Genomic DNA, 19,936 nt, shown 5'->3' on the forward strand with positions numbered 1-19,936 from the left:
TTTGTTTGATCCTTGACCATTCTCTAGATGAGATACCACTTTCATGTGGGAAATAAACAACTAGGAGGGTTTGGTTTTGTTTTGCACCTTTTGGGTGAAGTCAACCACAGTTCAGGTTTCAGGCTTTTACTGAGTTGTTGTTTTATCCTTTTTTTTTAGATGGCAGGATATCTATCTGCTCAAGGTTCTTAGAGGAGAAATGAGATCTTAACATAGGTGTATTTTATGCAAACAGGCAGGTACACAAGTATCTAAGCATACAGACATACCACTGAAAATATAGATAGCCTTCTAAGTCAGCCTGTTGCATTTTAATGGGTCATGGAATTCTTTAGGGTGTCCAGCCCTGTAGAGAAGTCCCCCACACAGGACTAGAATGAGAAGCATTCCAGGGAACATGCTACTTCAGCATTTGGATTGTGAACATTGAGGATTCCTATTAGTTGCTAATGAGGAAGGAGGTATATTCTAGGGGCTAGAAGAAATTTGGGTAGGATAAAATACCCTGTAGGTTTAGTGTTATTGTATATTTGTGGGGTGGGGGATTCGTGGGTATCATGGAAGCGTGAGCCTGGCTGAACAACCTGATTTTAAGGCCAGAACAGGGGTGAGAAATACAGATTGGGCCACATGACAGATTGCTTTAAATGTCCAGCTAAAACATGAGCAACTCGCCTATAAATCCTGCAGAGTCTTGCATTTGATTATAAAGATAATATTAGAAAGGAAATAGAACAACCAAGTGATTTGGGGAGGGTAAATCTGGTAAAAGTGTACAGGATGGATCCTACTGAGGGGACATACTGAAAGCAGGAAGAGTCTGTTAGAGAATTAGCTACTAGAGTGATGAGGGCCTGAAGTAGGATGGGAATGAAAAGAAAAGATGGGCAGGACAAAGATTGCATGAGGAAGGGTGTTGGGACCTACAGGACTGCAGGGCTGTAGCCAGAGGACAGTATGAAACTCTAAACTCAAATAATGGGAAGGATAATAGTCAGCAGATGAGGAAGAGAAGCCAGATTGAGATGGGGGCTGTTGGACAATATCTTAGTTAAACTTTTAGTCCTGAGATAGAGGTGAGACTCCATGTCTAAGTTGCAATGCACTCTGGGCCTTCAATTGTCAGGCCTGGTTTTCCAGGAAAAAGGCAAGATTCTACTAGAGTTTTGCCTCCACAGAGTTGATAGGTGGAAGCTTTCAGACTCATCTGTAAAACGGGGATAATGCTAGCGCTCACCCATAAGGTTTTTATTAGAAATAAATCAGATAACGCCAGTAGTATAGCCAGCACCATCCTCAGCACATAGTAAACACTCAATAAATTTGAGCTTTTATTATTCTTTTATTATGAGTTTTAGGAAAAGACAGTTTTGTGGATTGTTAAGACTGGTATTCTAGAGGCTTTTGAAGCCCTCTACTTAGAGTCTTTTCTTACTACACCAGATGGGAGAGTGTGTGTTCTGATCCATATACTTGCCTCCCTATCTGTGGGGGGAAGTGACTGCGCAGGCTGTAATTGATGATGTCCAGCTGTTGATCACCGTTAGTCAGGTCTGTAGTGCTTTTACATGAACAGTTATGGATCTTGGCTATTCTTCTCTTCATTGACACCCCCATAATACAATCCCTGAGCTGGATTTTTTTTTCATTTGCTGGGTCCATTGTGAAATAGGTCTTAAGGGGTCTATAAAGAGCTTCTTTTGAAGAATGGTATGAACCCAGTGTATTATTCTGCATTCACCCAGAGTGAAATATGCACATGCTTTATAGATTATCCTAGATCACTATATTAACTCCAATTCCTCCACACAGCACAGAGCCCTTAGATAACATGCTGCCTGTTTCAGGGCTCATAGGAGGTGGGACTTTAAGTCAGCCAGAGTAACCTGTATTCTATACCACGGTGCGTCTCATAAATCTCAGTCCCTGCTATTTAGCACTTTGGCAAATCAAACAACAGAACAGCCCTTTGGTACACTACTTTTACCTGTTTCTTATGGCATTCAGTTAAGTTTTCATTCATAAAATGTTTAAACAAAACATGGGACTTCAATAAAAATTTGTCCACTCTTGAGTGCTCAACTCATAGATAATCTTGATTTCATCAAAATTTTCTATAATCAGAATTTCATATAATTTTGATTATATTGTGTGAGCAGTTGTTTGGGCTTTTGCAGTCCTAATCTACTATGGTGAAAGGATTTTAAAAACGAATTATCTATTCTTGCTCCTTTGCTAAATTATTCTAAAACATTTTGAAAGATTTTGATGGAAGTGGTCTATCCTAATGTAATGTCTTTGGGGTTTTTGCTCTCTGGCACCTCTCCTTGTTCAGACCTCTTTAATGAACCTGGTGAAAGGTGCAGAAGGTTCCTCAACAGTTAAAACTGAACCTTCATCTATTTAGATGTTCCTGCGCTTGGCTCTTAGGTCTCTTTTTTCTTCTTCATCTTCCTCCATATCTCTATGACCCCAGTCTTCTCCATCTCAGAGCAGGTGTTCATCAGAACAGAAGTTATCTCGTTCATTTGCCTTTATCCCTTTACAAGCCATCCCCTGTAGAAATAACTTTTAAAAAATGTGAATCATGTTCAAAATCTACATGATATTCCATTACTTGGTGCTAGAACCTTCCAGGGGTATCCTTCCACCCATTTGAAGGCTTCCAGGGTCCCACACTATCTTGCTTTCACTTGCCTCAGATATCATTCTCCCCTGTCTCCTGGTTCCATCAGCCTTACTGTGAGTGGTCTGTTCTGAGTCATCTTAATTTTTAAATTCAATTGTAGTTTTAAAACATTAAAACTGTACATATAAATGGGATACCTTGTGATATTTTAGTACCAGTATATGTATATAGATAGATTGATTGATTGATTGATTGATTAGGAAAATCTATGTAACATTGAAATCAGATTATGTGTAATCTATCTTTAATCGTCTAACATTCATGGTGAAACCATTCAGAATCCTTTCTGCTAGCTTTTTGAAATGTAGCATTATCTAAGTACCCTACTGTGCAATAGCACATCCTAACTTCTGACTACTGTCTGACTCTAATTTAGTGCCCATTGATCAGCTCCCCCCCCTTCTTTCTACTCTCCAGCGTCTTGTAACCACCATTCCACTCTAAAATTCCTCACATATGAGTGAGATCATATAGGTGGTACTTATCTTTTGTACCTGGCTTACTTCACTTAATTCTCCCCAGTTCCTTCCATGTCGTTGTGACAAGATTTTATTCTTTTTCTGATGAATTATATTCCACGATGGATATGTACCACGTTTTCTTTACTCTGTCATCACTTGATGGACACTTAGATCGTGTTTCCTTATCTTAGTAATTGTGAGTACTGCTGTAATAATTGACTTCCTAGTTATTTGGGTCTCTTCTCAGATACCATCTTCTTGGTACAGTTTTTCCTCACTACTTAACCTTATGGTCCCCATCACAGTCTCATATTGCCTCTATTTTTTTTTTCATTAATCTTTTTTTCTCCTTCTTTGTCTTTCTGCTCCAGGAATCTGAAGTTTACATGGGTAAAGAGAGTCTGTCTTGTTCATTACTGTGTCCCCGAGGCTGGTACACAGTAGCTGTTCAATAAATATCAGTGAGTGAATGGGTGAATAAAACCATCCTAAAAAATCTTAAGTGTCTGATTTTTAAAGCCCATTGCTTTCATAGGAACTTTTAATGAAACCTAAGTACTATGCTTTTGTTTCCTTGTTAAGAATATCAACAGTTCGATAGAAGAGTAAATCTGGGAAATGCCATGTCAAACCAACAAGGCAAGGTTGTGTGTCAAGTCCTTGGCAGAGCCTTGACTATGCTAACGTGCAGACTCCATAGAAGTTAGTGCCAAGTTGAAGCTTTGTTTGACAGTGGAAGTCATCTTTACAAAGTGCTGCTTTGGATTGCTGTCCTTCACAACACATTCTGGGATGTGCTGCCTTAGACAAAAGCTCATCCTAAAAGGGGAAAAAGCATCATCTACTGACTATAAGGAAGCAAATTTATACTGACTGTAAAGAGACCAGGCTGGAAAAAATAGAAAACTATGAAAAAAAATAAAATAAAAGCAAAAGGATTCAGAAGGAATACTCCTATTGAGGCTCTTCGGTTTTGTGCAAAATGTTGTGCCCATTTTAATGAATTTTTCTATCCCTCATAGTTGGCATAGTATTTGACCTAGAATGAGTACACAATAATTATTTGTTGCCTTTTCAATGATGAACAAATAATAGTGGCCCAGGGTCACCATTTGTGTGTTGAATTTGTTCTGCAATTTCACCAAATTCATTTATTAGTTCTAACAGGTTTCTTTTTCCCTGTATGTGGTCTTTTAAGGCTTTTTTGTATTTAAGATCATGTCTGCAAGAAAGGACAGTTTGACCTCCTCCATTCAAAATTGGATGCCCTCTCTTTCGTTCTCTTGCCTAATTGCCTTTGGCTAGGACTTCCAGTACTAGGTGAAAGTGGGCATCCTTGTGCTGTGCCAGATCTTAGAGAAAAAGTTTTCAACTTTCCCCATTTTGTATGAGGTTACCTTGAGTTTGTCACATATTGTCTTTATTGTGGTAGGTTCAAGCTTTTGTTGGAAGTTTTTTTTTTTTTTTTGTGTGTGTGTGTGTGTGTGTGATGTTGAATTTTCTGAGATGATTTTCTGTCTCGATTGAGGTGAATCCTGCATGATTTGAGTCCTTCATTCTGTTTGGGGTATATCTCTCAGGAGAGTTTATTAATTTGTGTATGTTGAGCCACTTTGCTTCCCTGTGGTAAATTCTACTTGATTATGATGAGTAATCATTTTTACCATGCTGTTGGATTTGGTTTGCTCATTTTTTATGAGAATTTTTGCATCTGAGTACATCAAGAATGTCAACGTGTAGATTTCTTTTATATTGTTGTATCCTTGTCTGGTTTTGCTGGCCTTACAGAATGAATTAGGAAAAATCTCCCCCTCTTCAAATTTTTGAAATAGTTTGGGAAGTATTAAGTAGAAAATGTTAAGCGCAAGGTAAAGGTTGGGTTGCATTGTTTTGTGGCTGGTGTCTGATTTTTTTTGTTCAGGCATCTTTTGTTGAAAGGAGTATCCTTTTATTTTTTTAAATTATAGCTTAAATTTTGTGAGTTAAAATTACTTTAAGATCCACATATCAGAGGGGTGCATGTGAAAATTATGCATGTCTAGAAGTAAATCTGTTTACATTTGTCCTTATTGCTTCAGAAGACAGGCCTTCTCTGCTTAAATCATTTCACAAAGCACACCCTATAGTAAAGAAGGATCATTTTTTTTTTAAATTGGAATTTCTTTTCTAATGAATGTTGCAATTGTTTCCTGTTTTTAAATAAAGCCATTTGGGTGAAAAATTTCAGACCAGATTAATTAGATAATGAACCTTCCTTTGTTTTCTAGATGATTATTCAATTTTTAAGATTCAACTTGCTGTTCCTCTTAATCTCAGTCATCCTTAGAACTCGTGAGGGAGCTTTCAATTTCTGAAATATAACTCAGGAACAGAGCTGCTTTATAAGTCAAATGTGGGTCCTTTGTCACTAGAGGGCAGTAAACACAAACAGATGTGCATTTATTTGAGGTTTCTTCATGTTTTAGCATTAATCAAAGTTATATACAGTTTTTCTAATGTGCAAATAGATTGAAAATCCCGTGATTTAAAATATTGGTGATAGCTGGATGTGGTGTCACACACTAGCAACTCAAAAGGCTGAGAGCAGAGAGTCCAAAGTTCAAGGCCAGCCTCAGCAATGTAGGGGAGACCCTCAACAACTTAGACTGTCTCAAAATTAATTCTTTTAAAAAGGACTAGGGATACAGCACCATGGTAAAGCATGTATGTATGCATTTATGTATGTATGTGTATATATGTCTATATTGTGTGTTTGTCAACCTCTAAAAATAGTTCTAAGACATTTGAAGGTAGACTGTTTTTAGAGACACTGACTGCTAAAGCTATTATGTTTAATATCTCAAGTTAAACTTTGCCTCAGAATTATTCCAGGGGCATTTAAGTAATTGTATTTGCATTTGTGAAACTGAACAGTACCAGATATATGAGACCCTACTTTATATGAATTTGGTTCTTGGTTAATAATAACTACCAGAACTTGATTCTAAATTGAAAGGTATAAAATAAAAGTAGGTAAATTATAGAAGTAGATAGAATAAAATATTTCCCAATAGTGTAAGTTCTACAAAAAAATGCTATTGCCAGGACAATCCCTTTGGTTGGAGAAATCTAAGAGAATATATGTTTATCTTAATATTTCTTAAATATTTCAAGTACAATAATATAATATTTAGCTTAGAATTGATTATATTAATAGACCTTTAGTGTAGACTCTGAGATAAACATAAAACAAAGTCCAAAATGCTGTTTTTTATTAACATATATTAATTGTACATGTCAATGGAGTTTGGTATGATATTTCCCTACATACATACATATATCCTGCACTGACCAAATCATCCATTTCTCACCACCACCCCCTCCTCCCCTCACTAGTCCCTGGTGATCACTATTCTACTTTCAGGTCTTTTTTTAGTTTCCACACAGAAGGGAGAACATACAGTACTTGACTTTCTGTGTTTGTCTTGTGAAATACTGTTTTGGGCGGAAGCCAGACAGCCTGATTTTAAACTTTGGAACTACTACTTTCTGGCTTTGTGACCTTGAGCAAGACACTTGACTTCTCTGAACCCCAATTACCTCATGTTTTGGTTTTTCTTTCTCCCTATTAAAAACTGTGGCTTTTCTGTCTCCACCAGTGTTCTAAAGTCAATGATGCCAACCATATGTTAATATGTCAAGGATTCAACTTCATCCATAGAATTTAAGTATCCTGAAATACTCCAGAGAGATTGCTGATTGCTCTGAGTGTCTATTAAGGACTGAGAAAATGAAAAAGAAGAGTGGGATGTAGTGATTCTCAAAAGAATTATTAGGAACAGGGAAGTGAATGCTGATGGAAAGTTGTTTTTTTTTTTTCTGTTTCAACATCTATGTTTATAAGCCATTTGCATGTTCAAGAGTGGCAGATTACAACTAGGAATCTGAATTCTAGCTGTGGTGCTGCCCCTCAAACTGCATTGTCAGGAATTTCTGGTCCTCAGTTCCTTTTCTGAATGTGTTGCCCTCACTCTGCATGAGAGCCCATCCTTGTCTGGTTCATAGTGCATTCCCAAACACAGCCATGTCTCACTCAGGTGGGGCTGCGTATCTGGGCACAATTTCCTAACTCAATTAGCTGGTAGGATCCACCCTGTCTGGAGATGGGACCACAGAGATAGTAACCATGGCTCTTTCATTCAAGATGCTGTAGATTCAGCAGAAGAATTGAGGGTAAAAGAATTTGCTCCTGGATTCCTATAAATGATCATAGAGCTTGCATCAGCCTTTTAGATGATGAACCATCACAGACCATGGTGAGCAAAGGCAGAAAGAGGACTGGGTTTGCCTCAGCTGTCACCCATGAGGCAAGTTATCAAGTGTTTAAGAATGTCCATCTTTTGACTTTAAAATGGGCAGAGTATCTATCTTACTGAGATCTTGCAAAGATAAGAAATGAGGTATATAAAACTCTCATTGCATAATAGATGTCTAATAACTTGAGACAGCTTAAAATCCACAGAAGTCAAGTCTGACAGTAAGAGTTGCACCTTCTGGATCCATCTGAATTTCTCTTCTGGATTGTCTAGAATCCTCCCCAAGTTCTTCCTACCATGGCAGTAGGAACAAGCTTCTAGTATGTTTTGTGTAATGGGAAAAAAATAAAAATGAGTTTTAATTTAGCTTGGAGCTTAAAAAAGACTTCTTATTCCCTTGAAATATGGAAATCTTCCTTGGTACTTTTTACTTAACACTTGCAGTAATCTTCTGGCAGCATATTAGGGATTTATAGTTGAATCAACTCAAATTTGACACGTATCTGAGGATTAGTGCATGTTGTTGCTGATGGTAATCTGTGGAATGGAGACACCATTGTGTTCAGCAAGAGAATGGGCAGTGGACAGTCAGAAGCAGGGGATCATTTTGGGATCATTTTTTAAGACAGGTTCTGTTGTTTTGCCATATATAATTTGTTTTATATGTTTTCAGTGACATTGCTGAGGGTAACACCTCTGATCCTTTCCTATCTCCTATAGGTGGTTAAAAATGTTGCTGATTTTTGCTTCTGTATCAGTGAACAACCTTTTTGTGTTTGTGATCATTAACTACCTCAAGAAATATAGAAAAAGAGTAAGATATATATTTTCTCTCAATGATTCTACCTTCTGATTGTGGAGGCTGAACTCAGGGCAATAGAAACAACTAGAACAGAGATTCTTAACACTGGAATATTCAGAAAATTTGGGGAACACAGTGTGGGGTGCTTCTCTGGTGAGCAGAGGGAGACTGGACATCCTGAAGTTCATAGGAAAGTCCTTTGCCATGAAGGATTGCTCTGTCCCACCCACAGGACTTCCAGCTGTTCATGTAGATGAAAGTCCCAGCAGCTGTTTATGTAAATGAAAAACACGCTTATAATAATCTGAGCCTAGAACCCAGCTCCTTTTTACATGTACACACGAAATATTTTTACATGGTTTTATCCACACTAGCTCTTCAGTAATGCAGCAACAGCATCATGTTAAGGGACGTTTGTACTTGGTTATATAAGAAGGCTTCCAAGAGTAATCCTAACCATTTCAGGAGAAAAACACAGTCTTTCTAATATAATTTCTGTGTGTTCATTTTCATGCTGCTGTAACTTTCATGGCCATCTTCCATATCAGAGAAATCACAGTGAAAACTTACGTAGCTTTTACTGTTCCAAGTGCTTCGATTATATGCACTGATTTAATTCCTACAGCAACCCTATGAGGTGGACACTACTCTCATTTTCCAGATGACTAAATTGAAGCATGAAACATTTAAATAAGTCCCTGAAGGTCATAGCTAGACAGGAATAGTAAGATCTAAACTTCTAATAATTTTTTAATATGGTTGTATACAATATTTATGTTTTGTATTATTCAATATAAATTCTTTTACTTCTCCTTATGTTACTGACATAAACCATTCTACTTATTTTTTGAAAGATTATCTACGGAGGGAGTATTTAGTCTGTGTGCCTATATTTAGCAAAGTATATTCATAGGAATTGTCATTAAGAATTTCAATTCAGGATACAAGAAATATTTGTTGTAAAAAGAAAATGTTAACTTGACGCTTGTCAAAGAATAAAATCGACTGGCGGATAGATAACAAGGAGTCAGGGCAGTGAACCTGAGCTTGCTGAGAACCACTTTGAAGTATGACTTGGATTTAAATGATAGGGGGTGATACGCATTGGGAGCTCACCACTGCGTGTGTTGCTGCCTGGAGGTCTTTGCTCTGGGTGTGCCCCTAGCCTGGATCCCCCTCCCAGGGCTCTGGGTAATTACCTTGCTCCAGATCTCTGGATGACCATCATCTCAGAGAGGCTTCCCTGATCCCCTGTGTCCTAACACTTCATTGCCTCCCTCTCCTTTCTCTTTCTTCATAGCCCTTATCATCCTGTGGTGTGTTTTGTCTTGCTATCTTAGTTGTTGCATGTAAGCTCCAGGTAGGAAAATGTGTTTTGTTTATACTGTGTCCCCCAGCATGTGGGACAGTGGTTGGCATATAGTAGGAGCCTAGTAAAAAGTATTTTTTTATATGAAGGGGTGAATAAAGGATAATTAAAATTTGGAGAAGGACAGGAATAGTTATGTTTGACACATACTTGAATAACTTAAATCTGACTTTGAAGGGCTGGTTTGAGGCAGGCAGAGTGGAAGGAGGAGGGAGCTAGTAAAGATAGGGAAATGGGGGCTGCTGGTCCAAGAGACAGGTGAAATTCTAGCCTTCCAGGAACAGAAGGAGCAGCTGAAAACAGTTTTGCATTTAGGGATTAGGAGCAGCAATCTGGATCCCACAGAGGAATGTAGATGGAAGGAAGTAGGTGGTAGGTTACTAGCTTTGAAGTTACAGGCTGAGGCTGGATTTGAGGAAATGAGGTCTGGCAATGGAAATCAGCATGGCCCTGGAGGGGGAAAGGTCAGAAACAAGAAAATAGTGGGGATTCAATGACAGAATTACAGATCTGAGACACAGAGTGACATGATGCAGATCAAAGGAAACAAGGTATATTAAGAAAAGAAGTAGTAATCTGAGAGTTAAAACATGATGGTATGGGGCTGGGGTGGTAGCTCAGTTGGTAGAGCATTTGCCTTGCATGTGTGAGGCACTGGGTTCAAATAAAAACAGATAATATAATGATATTGTGTCTGTCTACAACTAAGACAATATTTTAAAAATGTTGGTATGATAATGGAATTATTGTTATCAATATCATCTGATATCTATTTGTTTTATTATATATCATTATTTCAAGTGCTTTGCATATATTATTTTATTATTTTATTCTAATTAGTTATGTGTGCACGTAGAATGCATTTTGATGCATCATACATAAATAGAGTATAACTTCTCATTTGTCTAGTTGTACATGATGTAGAGTTACACATTTCATTTAATCCTCCTAACTGTTCTGACTATTGATTGCTATATAATAAATCACTTCAAACTTGAAATACAATTTATTTTTACTAGTTTCCATGATTTTGTGGGCATGGCTAGACATTCTTATTTGGGGTTCTTTGTGGTTGCAGTGAGGTAGTGGATGGGGCTGGAGTCATCTGAAAGCTAAGCTGGGCTGCATGACCAGGATGGCTTCTTCATCTCTCGTCTGGTTGGTGACTGGGCAGATGTGTGTGCTTGTTTTTAGGCAGGCACAATCTCTCCATATCCCCCACACCATACTTTCCTACATATCAGCCCAGGGATTCCAATAGCAAATTCAAAAAGAAAGCAAGGTGAAAGCTCAAGGCCTCTGTGACTTAGCCTCAGCAGTCATGCATCATCATGTGGGTATACAAGCCAGGACAGATTCAGCATAGTGGAGTGGTGTGACTCATTAGGAGTCTTTTGCAGATTAGCTGCTGCACTAACCAATTTAGAAGTTAGGATTAGAGTCCAGGTGCTGGGTGAATTTGGGAAATTCATTTTTTCTCTCAAAGTGTCTTGTTTATGTGGAAATAAGAGATTGGAGGGAAGGAAGTTGAAGGTATTTTCTATTTTACTCTTTTAAGTATTTGGATTGATATGAAGGAAGTGGGAATAGAAAGGAACAAAAGGAAAGTAGTAGCATTTTATTAAAGATAGGACTTGGTCACAATGTTGAGTGAAGGAGAGAAGGTAATGTGGTAGAGGGGAACATGTCAGGGTTACTCGAGGATTCAGTTAGATGATTTATGTGTGACAGTGTGTGACTCACATGAGACACCTATTGGATGATAGGAGTCACGGATTTCATCTGAGACACTGGAAGCAACATGGGCGCCCTGACTGCAATGGGAGTTAGTTATGATAAGAACTACTTTAAATAGAAAAATGTTTCATAGTTTTGAAAAAGTTTGACGTGACTGGCAGGACATTTGAAAGGGAAGAGTATTATATTTTTGGAAATACAGTACTAATGTTCAACTTAGAAGTAGTCATTCAAGAGTGTAGGCCTGGGAGAGAGTCTGTGGAGATCCTGAGTTAGGGGATTAATAGAAGAAGGCAAAGAAGGGATGGTCAGAGCAGTGGAAAGAAAATAAGTTCAGGACCCTGGGAGTTCAGGGAAAGTGTTAAGAGTGATCAAACAAGGCTGAACACTTCAAAGAAGGTAAGGAGGATGAAAGACCATATTAAAAAAAAAAGGTTTTGCCTTTTTTCTTATCTTTTGTAGAAGATTAAGAGAAATTTAGGGACTAAAACACAAGGGGTGTGTGATTCTTCTGTTTGTCATATGGTATAAGTTTGTATTGTGCTTTAAAATATCAAGGTAATTAAATAAATTCATTTGCAAATAATTTTTAGCCAAATTTCCTATTCTGATTTATGGATTCCAATTAACATGTAACACTTTATGTTTATACAGTTAATTTATGGCTCTTGCTAAATGCCTGTACTACTTAAAATGACAAAGATATTTTTTTCCATCTTTGGATATACAGCTCTAGATTACATTAAAAATTGACATTGAATATTTAACTGATATTTGTCTCAAATAAAAATTGATTATATTAGTGTAAAATTATTTAAAAAGTTTGTATGATGATGATGCTTTTGTTAATCTCAAGAAGTGAATTAATACACTGAATTTAATAAGAATGTGGTCATATTTAGCAAGCTTTTTGCCTGCTCTGTGGTAATGATAGCATGGTGTTCTACCTCCATGATGGTTGTGAAAGGTAGAAAAACTTAGTTCAGTTCTGGGTGAAGTATCACTTCAGAAAGTGAGGCTCAGCCTTGATTATTGAGGCAATTGCACACATTTTTAAAGATTCATTTTTCCATTACTTTAAGGACTTGAAGTTTGAAATATTTTATCTGTTTCTTTGATTATTTTAAAGGACATTTCCCCCTTTACTTTTGAGATTTTCTTGAATTTTTAGAAAATATTTAAATGTTTAAATTTATGGAAGATCCAGATTTTTAAAATGTTTTTAAATATATAGATTTTCATTATGTGAATTCTGCTAAGCATTTCCTGGCTACTTTTTTTAAATACAGAAAAGTATAAAATGTAACACAAAAAAAACACCCATAATCCCCCTCACTCCTCAATTTATCTCTTAGCTTTTAGCCAGTTCATATTTGAATCATTTTTTTGAAGGCTTCATGTTTATATTTTGGATATGAACAATATTTCCAAGAATTTAAATATACAGACATGGTCTTATGCATTTTGAAGATTTTATTTTTATGCAGCCAATTTAAATTAAGTAGCTTTTGATACTGATGTATTCCAAACTTGTCACAGAACAGCAAATTAAATGATTTTTTAGCAGAACATTATAGCTAAATATAAGCATTTTCTTTCTGTTTTAGCTGTACCACCTTCTTGTATGTATACTAGGAGGATATGTAATATATATACAGTAGCACAGTGGCAGGATTCAGGATTTCAGAGGACTATATTTTAAAATATTTTAATTATATTTTTGTTTCTTTAATTTATTTATTTATTCTAATTTTTATACATGGCAGCAGAATGAATTCCAATTCATAGCACACATATAGAGTACAATTTTTCATTTCTCTGGTTGTACACAAAGTGGAGTCACACCATTCATATCTTCATACATGTACTTAGGGTAAGGATGGTGGAATGAGATGGACATAATTTGTTTTCTTAATCTTTTTTTAAAGGTTTTTTTTTTGGAGTTGTGTATGGACCTAGTGCCTTTATTTATTTATTTTTATTTGGTGCTGAGGATTGAACCCAGTGCCTCACACATGCTAGGCAAGCGCTCTGCCACTAAGCTACAGCCCCAGCCCTAACAATCTTAAATATAGAACTTAAATACAATCTTGAATGTAAACCATAGAACTGTAGTTCTCAAATGTAAAACACACCATTCGGATTTGCATTTTCACTTTCCTTTAAGCCTTTTAAATGCTACTCACAGATATTCTGACGCTTAATGAAAACAAAGGATTTAGAAATCTTCCTCATGTTTTTCTTCATTGCAACCATGATTCTGTTTTATTTTCTAATTACTTAATTAAAAACTAACAAGAAATTCCCAAGCAGAAAATATTTAGAGGCTACTTTAAAAATAACTAAATGCTCAATTAAATTGCAACCATTTTTTAATTGAAAATCAGTTCAGTGTTTTGTGTCTTTTAAATCTATTAATCAAGAAATGTGATATTTCAAGAAGAATACATTTTATTAACTTTTAAAATCATCATTTTTTACCCAGTCATGGTAATTTTTATGTAGTTATTTTAGTAAATGTTACAGAGTTATCTCAAAATAAGAGAAATTCTACTTAGATTTTAAAATTTTTGTTGAATTCTTTAGTATATGGTTCTTTAGTACATCAGGCTATACACTCCAAAACCAATTGGTAAGATCAGCTAATAGTTGAGAAAGCAATTGTGGTGATTTTTGTGGTTATTAATTTAGTTTCCCTGGATTGAAAGTTTTGTGTAATAGCCAAATAGTAAAATGATTTTTATTCCTTTTAGGAAATATCCTTATGTTTTAACTTAATGGATGCTTTGACAGTACTCTGTAGGAAATCCCTCACAATTCTTTCCTTTGGGAAGAGAGAGGTTGCTTCAAATACTGTCAGTTATAATTATGATAAAATTAAATGTTGACTTTTTTGGAGCACCTTGCAAACCTTGGTAGAGAGACAGATGTGTGATAATGGATTTCTCCAACCCAGGATTTTCTGTTTTGAACAAAAACAAAAGAATAGTCTGGGCATAATGTGTGTGATGTGAAATATCCAATGGAATATGCAGTCTCATTTATTCAGTCTACACAATAGATTCTCTGGCATTTTTTGCTTTATTTATCTGTAATAACTGGCTATTTTTGATGAATTATATATTTTAATCACCAGAAAAATTATGCATCAGTAATTTGTGTCCCAAATTTGCAGGTAACAAATATTTTTCTATTTGTGCATATGGCAATATATTCCTTCTAAGTTAGAGCTTGTGCACAAATTAAAAGATGGGTCTGTGAATACCTGGATCCTCATCTATTTTTTCCACTTGCCCCAGAAGATTTAGTGTTTAGTTACATTGACAAAGTGCAGGTGGACACCTTCTCTGTACGGACTGCTGAGGGGCTGGCAGAGGCTGAAAGTACTGCCTATTTCACACCTTTTACATAAAAGGACTATGTGATTATAGCAACTTGCAGCTTATGACAGGGACAATGTCTAGTCAAAGAGATACTTACTTGAATGCATGCTTCAAATGTTAATAGCAGACTGTCCTTTAAGTGTGTGTGTGTGTGTGTGTGTGTGTGTGTGTGTGTGTGTGTTTGTATTTCTATTTAATGGATGTTTTCAAATGTGGATTTCATCTGTAAAGCAAGATGTGTTGTCCACTCTCCAATGTGAGATTATCTATGATATAGTATGCTTTTGAACATAGTTTCCTCTATGTCTTTTTCTTAAATTCTTTTGTGGGATTGGATAAAGAGGTGGCTAGCTAGTCATACCTATAATCAAGTTCTTCAAGTGCATGTTCTTCAATCATAAAAATTAATATCAATTTAAAAATACACAAAAATAGGAACTGAGTATCAAAAAGAGGGCTAGGAAAAAGAACTCAAATAAGTTAAGCGACTGTTATGTGCCAGACTAAATAAAAGACACTTTCCATTAGCTTAATTAATCAGTAACCCATAATTTACTCAAGGATACATAATTTAATAAGATGGACAGAAAAACAATTGAACAGTATTGCAAACATCTTACGAATATTCTTAGAAGGCCTTTCTAGTAGATGATACTATAAAACGCTAAGTGAAAACAAGAAGCAACCATGTTTTATGTTATATGATGCCAATTTTTAATTGAAAAATCTCACATAGGTTAAAAAAGGGCATAGAAGAACATATAACTGATTGCGATTATTTCTAAGTAATGGATTTACATGGTTTCTTGCTTTCTTCTGTATAGCATTCTGGGTTTTCTATCACATGTGCATTTTATAATTAACAAGAAGTTACAAAAAGAAACTAGAGTAAGAAGGTAACCATTGTGTTCCTGAGTTTGAGAATAAGGTTCCTAGACCTGTGAATTGACAACTATAACTTGTATTTATCTTGACCAGTTCGTTTTTGACAGCCAGCAGTGCTAGAATGCATTACTGTGTCCAGCAGTTTATTGATTTGTTGTTGTTATGACCTTCTGCAGTACTTAGTAGGGAGAGTTCAATCCTTATGCCTAATTTAGATGATCAATAAGATTGACTTTTGGAGAGATTTAACTACATTGAGTTAGATCATCTTTGTAACAATTATGTAGAGAAGCAGTACATTTTGAATATTCTAAATAAGCTAATTCAACACTGAGAAATAATTGCATTTCAAACATTTCTAAAAGATAAATTCACTGCTCTTCTCCAGACTTAAATGAGAATTTCTAGTGAAGCTCAACCACTTAAAGGCTGCTAAAGATAAGGAATGATGTACCTGGCTTTGGTCAAGTATCTAATAGCAGTTACTTTATATATTGAAAAATGTATTGTTTCTCTATGTTAAGAGAAATATTAAAAGCATATTTAAAAAGCCTATTTTGGCTGTTTTCAAAGTCAAAGGAAGACATATTAAGAAGCGACTACTATTTCAGTACTGTCAATTCTTTATTAAGAGATGACCTAAGGGGAATGAAAATGCCAAGAGTAGTGTCTAAAGATGCTTAAGGGTATGGTACTCCAACAGTTGAGTTGCTATATATATGGGTATTAAGATTAAATGAGTTTGTGATCATATTAGAAATGACACAGTATTGTATACAGGAAACTAAATAAGTTGCAAAGTAAGTAGAATATATTCACACAGAAAGAAATATAAAATAATATATATATCAATAAATATATATATTTATATGTTAATATATATATATATATATATATATATATTTATATGTTTTATATATATATAAAATAATAGCAACCAAGTGTCGGAATACATATCAAAATAAGTTGCAAAGTAAGTAGAATATATTCACACAGAAATAAAGAAATATAAAATAATAGCAACAAGGAAAAATAATATAGAATGTGTCTATAATAAAACTTGAGGCACAGATTGGAGGGAAGGAGAAAGGAGAAAATATTTTAGAAGAAATATCTGAGGTGTTAACTGCTAGCTGAATATCTTCATTGTTGACACAAGACATTAAGGCAAAGATACACAAAATATCCTCAAACTCCAGAGAGGATGTATTCAAGGAAGAATAAATACATCTGTGATCCTAATAGAATACCTTTTTAAAAATGGTGGCAAAAGAAAATCTTAACATTCTGATACAGGTGAGGTTGGAAATGTTCAAGGTTGTATGGCCATAGACTTAATGTCCAGATTCAACAGGAAGCAATACCCTTAAAGGAAAAGCATTCAAAATAGTTACAATGGAAGCTAAAGGTAGAATAACAACTCAAAAAGGCTGAAGTTAAATAGATGTCAACTTAGAATTTTTTACCTAGCAATATTAGCCTTCAAAATTTCTAATATGAATAAAGATACTTTCAAGGAAGAGGAGAACACATAAGAGAATTCGCCATCAATTCCCCTGCTTTAAAGAAATATAAAAGTAGTTCTTTAAGCACCAAATATTTGACAGAAGAAAAAAAACTGAGGCAGGAAGAAATGATGAGCTAAAATTAAATGGCAAATATGTGGCCAAATATAATTGAAAAACAGTGGGCATAATAGTTATGGTATTTATAAATTGCAATAAAAACATAAAAAACAGGAAGGGTATAAATTTTTAAGGTTCTATCTTTTTTTGGAAATAGTAAATGCATTATATATATTAGATTGTAATAAACCAAGGATGCATTTTGAAATCTCTAAGTTGTACATTAGCCACTAGCCATGTATAACTGTTGAGCATACATGATTAGACAAAATTTAAATGTGTTTAAGTGTAAAAGAATAAAAACATTTTATTAAAGATTTTTTTTAAAAAAAGCAGCGGATGTGCAGGGAAGTATCAAATCTTTGAAAATGTTGGCAATGCCGCGTGGTGTCTTTGGATAAAACAAGCACTGTAGCTTTAGTAAAACAAGTTGCAAAGTAATAAAATACAATAATGAAAATTGATGGGGTTTTTGTTTGTTGTTTCATGACTTGGGAATTGGGTTGTCAAATTCTGTGAATGCTGAGAACCCCATAAGCCTTGTACTTTTTACTTGAAAAAATTTTTTTAAAGAATATATTATGTAGTATTTATTTAAGTTTTATTTTTCCACAATTCCCAAAAAGTACTAAAATCTTTTAAAGTTTTCTTTGGGGTAAAATATCAGATTTTAACCTTTGACCAATATTATTTATATATTCATTTCTGGTAATGATAAACCAAATGATAAAAATATACCATGCTTAGTCATGTGAAAACACTTTTGTGTGCTTATAAATTATAGTTTTATCTAAATACCAATAATACATTTAAAGTGTATAATTGTTTTTACTATTAATTGTCATTGATTGTCAGAATCTGTGCTATTCAATGTCATAGCCACCAGCCACACATTATTTAAATTGAGGATAATTATATGAAATCCAAATTTCTGTTTCTTGTTCACATTGACCACATTTCAAGTGTGTGGCAGCCACCTGTGCCTGGCAGCTACTATCACAAACGACACAGATTATGGTTCCTTCCTATGATTGCAGAAGATTCTGTTGAAGAGTTCTCCTCTAAATTGTCAAGGCAATTTAAAATTTTGGCGATGTAACTTTCTGTGTCCCAGGATATGCTTATATTATTTCACTTAAAATTTCCTCTTCTGTTATTTCATTTTACCCTTTGGTTTTTCAGTTTAAAAGGATGCTTAATCGGGAGCTCACCCATCTCTCTGAAATGAGCCGGTCTGGAAACCAAGTGTCGGAGTATATATCAAACACATTCTTAGGTGAGAGTAACTCCATGCAGCTTAAAATTTTTCTTTTGAATTATTTGCTTGTTGGTTTTTGGAGAGGGATTGAAGCACCAACTCATTTTGTAAACCAAATAAGTGTCAAAAATTCCAATTGTATTTATTATCTTAATAAATTGATACTATAAACTTCTAAGCCTTAGAATATATAAAGTAACAAAGTAAATTTTTTTATTTACTCAGTGGTGCCAGGGATTAAATTCAGGTCTTCTCACATGCAAACATTTTACCACTGAGCTACATCCCTAGACAGCTTTTTTTTTTTCATAATGCAGAAGAGCACAATGTATTTTTTAAAATATTTTACACATGCATTTGACAAATTTTTCTTAAATGCTTCCCTGGCTGGGCACTAGGTACTTAATGATAAATTAGAAATAGTCCCGCCCTTGATGACTTGATTGTCTAATGCATACCACGCCTGGCAATCTGTTGAGCAAGTACAGTGCAACTGCTAAAGAACAGTGTGCTAATAATAGCTGAAAGTATGATGTTCTGGGGCAGCCCCTCTACCTCATCAGCAGAAAGAAAGTCCAATAAGTGAAAATCAGTAATTTGAACAAATCCTTGATTTAAATTTACTTTCAAGGGGGGTGGGAAGATGACGCTGAAGGGAGTGCAGCACCCCCGTGTACTGCATCACTAAGCAGGAAAATGACAAGGTAGAATGGCTAAAAGCTAGCTTTTTAGGAATTTCCAGCAAAATTGGGGTGCTCTGAAACCTAGAGGAAGGATTTCCATCGCATAAGGATCAGCTACTGGGGCGCAAACGCGAGAGATTTGTCCGTACGGAGGGTCACGCTGCTCTATTCAGCAAACCGCCCCGCGGCCAGAGTCTGCAGTACTCGCTGGGAAACTACGCTGAGATAACAACGCAAAGATACAGAACTACGGATCCTGCAGGCTCCCGCCAGCTGTGCAAATACTGTACTCAGAGCTGAATTCTGGGCTTGAGACAGGGAAGGAAGCCATCCAATTTGATTCTCCACATCAGTCAGACCACAGAGGAAGCCAGCGGCCACCATCTTGGAGAGCTGACATCATCATCTCTGTTTTTGACTGATCGCAGCTCTTTCAGCTATAGAACAGCGGGGAAAACTTAAGGACCCATCCCAGCTCTCCTGTGAGTGCGATAGCCAGACCGAGGGAATCAGGAGTGGCGCAGGAGCTGCAGCGCGGGAGTGGCGGAAACCGCCGCGCGGGACTTCTGGCTACCGCTCCCACCAGTGCTGACAACTGAGGTCTCTTGCACCAGAAACCGGGGGCGTGGCTACCAGAAGGTAAGCAAATTCCCTGGGGGTTCTAAGCCCCAAGCTCTACAAACTTAGGGTCTGAGGGAGTCAGGCACGGAGAGTGTGCCCAGGCGCTAATGAAAACAAGGCTCCCAGGA

At 35.9% G+C, this 19,936-nt stretch overlaps 1 protein-coding gene across 13 annotated transcripts in view; it reads left to right on the forward strand.

Moving 5' to 3' along the window:
* The first annotated feature begins 5,826 nt into the window (after positions 1–5,826).
* LOC143387505 (3',5'-cyclic-AMP phosphodiesterase 4D-like) overlaps positions 5,827–19,936 on the forward strand; it is a 200,365-nt gene continuing 186,255 nt past the window's right edge. For 11 of the 13 annotated variants that reach the window (XM_077108410.1, XM_077108413.1, XM_077108405.1 and 8 more), the window contains exons 1-2: positions 10,019–10,080; positions 18,429–18,522. In XM_077108410.1, the coding sequence (XP_076964525.1) occupies positions 10,036–10,080; positions 18,429–18,522 (139 nt within the window). In that variant the 5' untranslated portion in view covers positions 10,019–10,035. Of the gene's footprint in view, positions 5,854–10,018; positions 10,081–11,309; positions 11,753–18,428; positions 18,523–19,936 lie in introns of those variants that run through there. The other 2 variants (XM_077108407.1, XM_077108408.1) reach the window with 2 other exon arrangements.

Source organism: Callospermophilus lateralis, unplaced genomic scaffold, assembly GCF_048772815.1.
Source record: "Callospermophilus lateralis isolate mCalLat2 unplaced genomic scaffold, mCalLat2.hap1 Scaffold_66, whole genome shotgun sequence".
Lineage (NCBI taxonomy): Eukaryota > Metazoa > Chordata > Mammalia > Rodentia > Sciuridae > Callospermophilus > Callospermophilus lateralis.